This window comes from Lotus japonicus, chromosome 1, assembly GCF_012489685.1.
Source record: "Lotus japonicus ecotype B-129 chromosome 1, LjGifu_v1.2".
Taxonomy (NCBI): Eukaryota; Viridiplantae; Streptophyta; class Magnoliopsida; order Fabales; family Fabaceae; genus Lotus; species Lotus japonicus.
The window spans coordinates 56,390,792-56,401,448 of NC_080041.1; the positions used below are offsets into that span (position 1 = coordinate 56,390,792).

Consider the following 10,657-nt stretch of genomic DNA (forward strand, 5'->3'; position numbering starts at 1 on the left):
TAGCATGTAAGTCAATCTCAAAAACAGTCAGTAGATGAATCATCTACATTGTCAGCCGAAGCCTCATAAAACATTTTTCCAATCAAACACAAACAAGTGCATAAACAGTCAATCAAGTCGAATATGTCGACACCTAAAGCATTAACTAATACTTCAGTGAGTAGCCCTCACCTGTAGATTCTCCAGGGTTCTCCTCTAACTCTTCTTCACAAGCAAAGCCTTGTTCCTCGGGAAACTCTTCAAATGAACCTTTAAAGTAAAACCACATAATTCAATCAAAATCTATCGGAAACTAAGCTATCAATGATCACTAAGGTTACACGAAGTAGTATATACTTCGAGGTACGATAATCTAGCGCGAAAGGACAAGTTTTCGAAAAAGGAATTTTCCTCATCCTCCTACATAGCTCTCGGCCACTATTGGTAATTAGGTGGGTCGATTTTTCTTCGATCAAACTTGGTTCCTAGGTTATCATTAGTCGTAAATAAGGGTATTCTAAACTCGGAAAAATTATCGGATCAAAAACTATCGCAGGGGTATTTTGGTCAATATTTTTAGCTCAGAAATTCAAAACTGAAATTTCGAAAAGCAAATTGGATGGGGACGTCACCAACGACGTTTATGACGACTAATCCTACTAGCACTAAGCTAAGGCGATAGTTTTCATTCCAAAGGACGAAGCTTTGCCCCAAAATGGGTATTTTAAGCAGAATTGAAACTCGACGGTAGTTTTTCGAGAATCGGCGCAGTATTATTCGCTAAACATACTAAGGAGAACGTAGGGAAGATGTTTAGATAGAAAAATGAAGTATTCAGGATAGTTTTGCAAAAACCTCAAAACTATGAGCACAGAAAGACATAGTGAAAAGCTACGGAAAAGACGATCAGAGGTAAGGATTAGCGACTATACCTCGATACCTTGAAGTAGCAACTGTTTAATCAACGATCAAGCAAGAAATGAAGAAAATCTCTTCTCCTCCTCCCTTGTGAAGCTCGCGGCCTTCTTGGATGAAAATGGGTGAGTTTTGTGATTTTTTCTCATTTTCATGCTATATATAGAGGATGGAAAAACGCGGGAAAATGAAAGTTTCGCGATTCCGATTTTTCCGGCTTCATTCTCCGTGAATTCTAAGATATGTTTTGGCGAAAGAATTCCAAAACTAAAAAGAGGTTTCCTTGTATTTTAGGCGACTAATGCAAAGTCGGTGTAAAACTATTTTACCCGATAAGTTACTTTTTGCATCGAATGTCGGAAGAGAAAACTTCCTTCTGAAGAAAGGTTGAAATCATCAAGAGAAATGGGTGTACGCGTGTGGAATCTTCATTGGAAGCTCCGAATAGAAAAAGTCCTCATCGTCGGTTGATTCTAGGGTTCTTGAACTATCAGGGTTTTAGTTTCGGCAAACTTCTGAGGATTGGAATCGGACGTTCGTAGATCCTAGGGTTTCGCCTTGAAACGCTTGTTATATATGGATTAAGAGAAGTTCTAACATTTCTCTGAAGATTTTTGGAATTAGCTTCCATCGCGACTTTAAGTGTAAACTAGCTATTTACTAGGGTTTTCGCCCTAGGTCTAAGCGTATATCTATCGTGCTATAACTTTTATCGATTTTGATGCAATCCTTAGACTTTTCCTGAACTTTCTCCTTCATAAATCTATTTCATTTGGTAAACTCTTGTTCAGGTTTCCCTTCACGATACTTCAACCCTAATCGTGAATAGGATTTTATTCACTTGACATAAACTGAAAAACTTGGGTCTTACATGCTCCTCACTATTTTCACAGAAGAGTAGCGTGTCATCTGCAAACTGTAGATGATTCAGAGCAAATGCCCCTCCAAATCGAATTCCAGTGAAATAACCATCCCCAAGGAGTTGATTCAACATGACTGAGAACCCATTGACACACAAAATAAATAAGAAAGGCGAGAGCGGATCACCTTGTCGGAGGCCTTTGTGAATGTCAAAAAAATCAGTCGGAGATCCGTTTACTAGAATGGCTAAAAAGGCCGAGGATATGCAACTCCTTATCCATTCGATCCATTTGACCCCAAAATTCAATTGATGAAGCATGTCTAGAAGATAGTCCCATTCTATATTGTCGTAGGCTTTGGCGAAATCCAATTTTAATAAAAAACCACCATCAGTGCTCTTGTTTAGAACATCCACTGCCTCATTAGCAATCAAAATACAATCTGCAATTTTCCGCCCCTGCGTTGAGTCCCTTAACAAGCTTATCCGATGCATGGAATTCAGCAAAAACCTTAAGACATCCCCCTTAACAAGTGGCCAGAACTTCTTAAAGAAATTTAGGTTGAAACCGTCGGGGCCCGGAGCACGATTTCCATCGCTAGAGCGGATAACGTCCTAAATCTCAGTTTCTAAAAATGGAGCTTCCAAAGATCCTTTGTCCACATTGCTGAGTTTTGGAAGATTAGCACACCTAATCTTGGGCCTCTCTTTATCCTCTCTGTTAAAGAAGTTCCTAAAATGATTAACAATGGCCAATTTAATTTGAGCAGGATCTTCAGTTGTTTCACCCCCCCACCACTAATTTGCATATGTTTTGCCTAGCTTGTCTTATACGACTGATAGAATGGAAGAAAGAAGAATTTTTCCCCCTCCTTAAACCATTTCACTCTTGACTTTTGACGCCAGTTTGCTTCTTCAATTTTGTACTCCTTCCACAACCCACCCAAAATCTCTAACTGTTTGGTTCTGATGTCAACAGTAACATTGCCAGACTCCAAATCTTCCATCACAATCTGGAGATCAGCTTCAAGATTTTTAATCTTTGTGCTAGAGCCTGCCGCATAATACCCTGGCCAATTTCTAATGGACGACCTCAAAGATTTCAATTTTTGTTGTAGAACAAAACCAGCCCACCCATTAACCAGGGTAGAGTTCCACCATTCAGCTATGAGCTCCTGAAATTCCTTATCTAACAACCAGCTGTTGTAGAAACGAAACGGTTTAGGACCGAAGTCGGAGGTACCCAGGGAAAGAAGGACAGGCCTGTGATCAGAAAAGCCCCAAATCTCTGCAGCCTGTGAAACCCCTTCGAAGAAGACCATGGAATCTTTCGAAATCAGCCAACGGTCTAGCCGACACCAAATGCCCCCATTCCGTGAGCTATACCAAGTGAAATCAGTATTGGATAGAGGTAGATCAGCCAAATTCAGTCCCATCACAAAGTTCTGAAAAGCCGGGTCAATAATGTCTTGCATACCTCTCCGCTCTCCTGAGTTAAGGGTGCTATTGAAGTCACCACCCAGGACAAAAGAACAGTTCAGAGAAGCTAAAAATTCCTCCACCCTTAGAAAGAAAGCCTCCCTTTCAGCGCTATCATTTGGACAGTATAAGTTTCCAATAAAGCAGAGGGATTCCATAGTGTTGAATTTCACCAGGAGGCCCAGCAAACGATCTTGTGTAATTACCTTTTTTCTTCTTCTTATTTTAGAGGTAATGAGCCAAGAATAAAGAATGTGGTAATATATGTTCATTACCTCTAAAATAAGAAGAAGAAAAAAGTTTAATCCTACATAGTGGATGACATATTTTCAATTATATGTTCACTTTTATGCATATTTTTTATGGAAAGCTACCTAGGTTCCACGCTCCTCCTGATATCACATCCCGCAAAGGCACGTTTATATCATGGATATCCACGTAAGGGATTATATTAGCAACAACCTCTCCTCCGCTGCAATCATCATGCCAAAGAGAAGTATCTTCGTTGCCTAACCAGAATTTGAACCCCGGACGAAGCTGATCACGTGCTTTAAGGATCCCCCTCCAAACCGGAGAGTTCGAACCCTTAACCTGCACCTGCAAAATAGAAGAAACACCCATGTATTTATGTCTCATGACCTGAACCCAAAGGTTTTGAGGTTTATGGATGATACTCCAAATTGCTTTGCCAAGAAGAGCTTTATTAGCCAAATTTGTATCTCGCACCGCTAGCCCTCCAAACTCCTTAATTTTTGTGATCTTGTCCCATCCAACAAGGTGCCACCCTCTCGAACCACCATTGTTATCCCAAATGAAAGATCGCATAATTTTATTAATACGATTAGTAACTGAACGAGGAAGATAAAACACATGCATAGAATAAGTCGGAATGGAGGCGATCACTGATTTTGCTAGACAAAATCTTCCCGCTAAGTTTAGCATGTTTCTTCTCCAAGTGCCAAGTTTCCGCTGGATGCTCTCAATAAGATGATCGAAACTTATCTGATGCACCCTTCCCCCTTTGAGTGGGAAGCCCAGGTACTTGCCCAAATCTCTGACAAAGGGGATTGGAGAAATGCTAGCGATCTCCTCCTTAACTGTCGTACTAACCCCCTTGGAGGTGATTGCTTTCGTTTTGTTAAGATTGATCTTGAGGCCAGAGCTACCATAGAAAGACTACATGGTGGAAGCTAGGAGATTTACCTGGGATAAAGAAGCCTGATAGAACAAGAGCACATAATCTGCACAAAACAAATGGGAGATTGGGGGTCCATCTTTGGAAATCCTAATCGGTTTCCATGCACCTTCATTAACATGGTTTTGAATGGAGACTGAGAGCCGCTCCATGTAGAGAACAAATAGGTATGGCGATAACGGGTCCCCTTGCCTGAGACCTCTCCCAGGTTTAAACTTAGGCAGTCGGGATCCATTCCAAAGAATGGAGATATGAGACGACGTAACACATGGCATGATGAGATGAATGGTTTGATCTGGGAAACCATATAACTCCAAAGTTTTCTTAAGAAAATCCCAAGAGACGCTGTCGTAAGCCTTCTCCAAGTCAATTTTGAAGGCTAAGTTACCTCTCTTGGAAGAGGAGTAGTACATGTGGTGAATAATCTCTTGCACCGGGAAAGCATTATCTGTGGTACCTCGCCTAGGGATAAAACTGCTTTGCATAGGGCGAATAAAATTAATAAGAAACGGCCAAAGCCTATTAACCAGCACCTTAGTGATGAACTTGTAGGTGATGTTACACAAGCTTATGGGGCGGAACTCCTTGACAACAGTCAGATGATCCACCTTTGGAATGAGGACCATCACGATATCCATCACCTCTTCCTTAATCACCCCACCCTGGAAAGCCTCTCTAACAAACTTCCATAAGAAGTCGCTAACAAGATTCTAGGACTTGTTATAGAAGAGTGGTTGGAAGCCATCCGGGCCCGAAGCAGTATAATACTTCATCCCCATCAATACCCCCTTGACCTCCTCCTTCATGATTGGTTGGATCAAGGAAACTTCGCCTCCTCTGAAAAACTAGGAAAACGGTCATGGATAAGACTTGAATTCTGACTCGGCATTACAACCGCAAAAAGATTATTCGCAAAGAAGCCCTGGACTTCCTGCTTGAGAACCTCCTCATCAAAGCACCAGATGCCATCTTCGAGCTTTAGTTGATTGATATGATTTCGCTTGCATCTAATAACTGTTTGAGTATGGAAATAGGTTTTATTCCGATCTCCAAACCGCACCCTTTTTTCTCTCACATTCTAGTACCACAGAAGCTCCTTCTGCTTGAGAATGCTCGTGTACTATTTTTGTAAGTTAGAGCATCTACATTCATCATACTCACTAAAATATCTACACTTCATTTTTTACAATTCCCCACAATGCCACATCATCTACACCACTTTACTAACTTTTTACTCCAACCTAACAACTCTTAAAAGTTTCTATAGTGGATCCCACCATCAACGACACATTTGTATATTTTATTATTTATCTCAATTTTAATTAATTGTAAGTGCTTGTAATAAATACAAACTCATTTTTCAAGTCTAGTGTAGAGTATCTATTCCCACATACTCATCTTTGCCATGTTGGAATTGAATATGTACTCCAATGGTAATAGATACTCATATGAGTATGTATTTAACATTAGATACTACCATTGGAGATGCTCTCAGATTCGAAGTGAACAAGATCCTAAGTGACCAATGAATCAAGATCCCTCTGAACCCCCCTGAGACGAGCCTTTACATGTCTTTTCCTCCTGAAGATATTGCCAAAGACCGCCTTGTTAAACACCACAGAGGCTTCTCTGACCCGGTTAAGCTTAATTTGAATATTTTCCTCTGTCGGTCGCCAGGAGTTCTCCATCAAGGTTTCAAACTGGGAGTGCTCCGCCCAGGCAGCAAGAAAACAGAAGGGACGATCATGAGAATGATCATGTATGCTTCCGCAGTGGAGAAGAAAAGGACTATGATCCGAGCGAACTTTATTTAACACCTCAACATAAGCATCTTGGAACGCCACACACCAATCAACATCTTTATCCAGACGCTTTGAAAAGATGAACCTATTATTTACTTTCCTAAACCAAGTGAATTTTCACCCCACCGATCCCAGGTCAATAAGATTGCAGCTATCAAGAACAGAAGCAAAAAGATCCGCTCTATTAGGAAGAAAGTCTCCTCCCTGAACTTCTGAAGGAAAGAGAATTTCACAGAAATCCCCCATGAGTAGCCAAGGTAGGACGATCTGGTTCCTACGCACAAGAATATGGTGCCACAAAGACACCCTCTGAGCCGGAATCGGGGAAGCATACATGACACTGCACACCCAGGAGAGGTTCACTTTGCAAACCTCGAAAGTGACAACCTGCTGATGAGCCTCAACCAGGCGAAATGATGCATTAGATCTCCTGTTAGAAAGCACCCAAATTCCTCCTTTAAAGCCTCTGGCTTCTTCAATGAAGACGGGAGAAAAATCTAAAGAGCTCCAAAATCTGCTAGCACTATTGTATTGACATTTAGTTTCCAAAAGAACTACAACATCAGGTTTCCTGCTACGAATAATATCTTTGATAGCAAGCTTCCCAAGGTCATTCGTAGCACCTCTAATATTCCAAGAAACAATTTTGAAATCTTCAAAACCAATCATTAAAGCACTAATATTTTAAGTGGGGAGATTCCCCTAGGGCCCATCAACCATAATTTGACTAATCATTATTTTCAAATAAAATAATGTCTCTCCCATCCTTTGACTCGGTAACCTCCCCTGGCTCCTTGTCGTTACTCGTCCTTCTTGAATGCTTCATGACGTCATTAAACACGTCTTGATGAGCCACTATAAAAGGTGGGCCATGAAACCCATCCATTGTCTCCACAATCCTACTCCTCCACTCTGTACCGCCATTTTTTGTTGTGCGTTACCAAATGATTAGAGGGCCCACTAGAGGTGCCGAATTGAAAGACATTATTTGCGGGAGAAATAACGGTTTCCTTCCCTTGGGGTTTCCTCAAATTCAGCACCCTATTAATACTTTGACGTCTTCCATGATTTCCTCCTTGCATTCTGTTACCCATCTGCACATAATCTTTTGCTTTGACAGCGCCTTCAATGCTATTAGATTTGTCAGTTGTTTTCTTTTTCTCGTGCTACCGACCTTCACCTGCTCATTTTTGCGTGTTTCCCATTGCTTTTTTCTATTCCTCCTCCTTTTCACAACGGTCATCTATTAACCAATTGGGTCCTGCTCTCCATCATTATTAGATTTTACTTCTTGTTTCTCCACCTAATAGCTTCAATAATAATTCCCCCTCCAAAAATACTATCTTCTGTAACGTCCGCTTTAGGTAATTGCCCTTCCATCATGAGATCCTTTGTGGAACCCACTTTCACCTCTGTTTCCCTAGGCTCTCCTTGTGCCACCTCTGAGCCTCCCGCCACCGGCGACGCATTGCTATTTGGAGTCGGCGACACCTGGACTTGACACTCTCTGGATCTGTGCCCGTAGCAGCCGCACTTGGTGCAAATCACATGAAGACCTTCATACTCAATCTTATACCAGTAATCCTCTAGGAAAATCTTACCCACCACTGGTTTATCAAGATCAAGCTCAACACAAATCCTTGCAAACCTTCCTTTGTCTGCTATGAGCGTGCTCTTATCCAGTTTAACAGGTTTCCCTATTGCCCTTGCTGCTGACATCAAATAGCTTTCATTATAGAACGTTACGTTCAACACTGGGATCCGGATCCATGCTAGTGTTTTCTTCACACACGCTGTCGGGGAAATGAATTTCGGGCTCCAAGTAGCCACTGCCAGGTAGTGGTCAAAGATCATCCATGAGCCTCCCCCCATGACCTTGTCCCTATCTTTATCTCAGTCAAACTTTATCATGTAGAAACCATTGTCCACATCCATGAGATCGAACTCCCCAGATAGCCTCCATAAGCTTGACAGCTTCGCCTTCGTCAGTTTGTATCCCATCATTTTCCCCAAGAGCGCAATAACAAGAGCTTTCTTCCACAGGTAACACATACTGTCAATCACACTACGCTCCACCACTATTTTGGGAAGCAGCAGATTGTCGTTGACGTAAACCACCTTCATCGTTCCCTTGTCAATCAGGTCCTCGTACTTATGAGGAGGAGGAGCTAGAGCCCCTCTCATGAGCATGTTTTTAAATGATGTGCGTTACGGTTGGGTGCCACCAACCGGGGGCTTTGGGCCGCCTTCTCTAGAAGGAGAGAACGCCAAGGATTCATACTTCATCTCTCTAACTCTATCTCCTTTCTATTATTGATTAACATTATGAGATACTATAACTTTAGTATTAAATATTTATAATAAATGTAACATATTTATAGTAAAAAATAATATTGATTTAAATCATTGTAACTTGGTCATATGCATTTTTTATCTAGTAATGTTTTCTAATTTTATCATTAAATTTAATATTTCACAACACATATTCTTTTAAGAAAGAAATATTATATATATTTTACAACATATATATAAATTAATAAAATAATAAAAAGTAATTATTATTATTTATTATTCTAAAATTATTATTAATAAATTTTAAATTATTATATTAATGTAATACATAAGAATTTGTATATCGTATTTAAATTTATAGTTTAAAGTGTCACGTAAATATTTTAAGTTTATTTCTCATTTATTATTTTTCAATGATATTTAACCAATTTATTTTAATATTTGACATTTTAATCATATATAGAGAATTAGTTTTATATTTGATAGTTAAGGATACTTATCAGCAAGGACGAGACTACATTAAGAACAAATTGAGTATCACCCCAAAAGAGAAAAAAATTATTAACATAATGATTTCTTCCCCTTTTAATTTTTTCCAATATATCATTTAATTAGTCAATGATAACTTTGTTGATTATATGTTAAACGTTGCCCCTTATCAGTTTTTCCTTGAGCTATCATTCAGGGACATCAAATGAGAACTTATATCATAAGTAACTTTTGTATTAGCTGATTTTTATTAGACATTTATTGAATGAAACTTAAAAAAAATTATTGCTAATTGAGAAATATGTTTAAAAGTTTAACCAAATGCCTCCTATTTTAGGTTTTTTATGTCATAAAATAGTTCAAAAAGTAAAAGCTCTTTCAAACAAGCCAAGTATAAGGAAGAAACTATTTAGACCACCTCTTTTACTAAGGGCCTGTTTGGTTTGCCCATTTTCTATTTTCATTTTCAAAGAAAACAGAAAATAATGTAGAAAACATGTTTAGTTTGATTTTTGAAAACATTTTCAAAGAAAATATTTTCTAAAATGGGCTGGATTGTGAAAATAAAAAATCATCGTTTTCTCCATTTTCTTGATTTGAAAACGCGGTGGCATAAGGGTAAATAATTAAACTTTTAGCTAAAGCTGTTGTTTTTTCATTCTAACTACACTCTCGTCGCGGGTTCAACTCTATGGAGCATACATAGCCGTGCAATTTTATAATTTTTTATGCACAAAGAAACGTGCAACAGTGAAAAAGAAAAAGCAAATCATGGGACCATCGAAATTTTCTAAGCATCAACAGTATAAATAAAAGCATGAGGATTTTTAACATGTTTATATATAAGATATATATATATATATTATTTTTGTATATGATATTCACAATAAAGTCGTAAACAATCGGAATTGTAAAGCATAAATATATAATAATTTAATTGTATATAATAAGATATATATTTGTATGGATATGTTTGTAAAAAAACCATTTGAGTAAATATAATAAGACTTGCATTATAAAATAAATTAATATCGTATAGATATTAATTTATAGTTATATTTGTTTTTTAAATTAATATCGTATAGATATATTAACAATATTATGTATTATTTAAAAATTGATTTTACATTATTTAAAATGATATTTATTAAAAATGGTTAAACCAATTTTAGAAATAGAAAATAGGAAATCAAACCAAACATGATTTCAAAATTTGGAAATTTAGAAAATGAAAACTATTTTCAAAAAATAAAAATAGAAAATGAAAACAGAAAATGTTTTCTCAAACCAAACAGGCCCTAAACCTCTCATCCCCTTATAGCACATTTACCATACTACCCATTCATAAAAAAACAAAATAATTATAAAAAAAAGAACTCACAAGTCACAACTCCCCATCCCCTCTCTCTCTCTCACGCGATCTCCTCTCCCTCCCCTTTCCCTCACTCAGCAACTTCCCACTTTATACTACCATAATCAAAACTGCGGTGCCAACAAAAAAAAATTCCTCAGTCTGCATTTTTAACTACGGTAGTATAAAACAAAAAAACTATACTACCGCATTTTAAACTGCGGCTCCAACAAAAACATTTCAAACTTACGCATTTTTAACTACGGTAGTATAAAACAAAAAATTTAACTACCGTA

General features: G+C 38.2%; 1 protein-coding gene across 1 annotated transcript; it reads right to left on the bottom strand.

Moving 5' to 3' along the window:
* Nucleotides 1-2,571: 2,571 nt before the first annotated feature.
* LOC130739495 (uncharacterized) lies at nucleotides 2,572-3,390 on the bottom strand. Its single transcript, XM_057591805.1, has one exon. The coding sequence runs from the start codon at nucleotides 3,388-3,390 to the stop codon at nucleotides 2,572-2,574; it is 819 nt and encodes a 272-aa protein (XP_057447788.1).
* Nucleotides 3,391-10,657: the final 7,267 nt, after the last annotated feature.

What these genes read in the sequence shown, in the direction of transcription:
- LOC130739495 (XM_057591805.1), bottom strand. Translation starts at nt 3,390, where the DNA reads ATGGAATCCCTCTGCTTTATTGGAAACTTATACTGTCCAAATGATAGC.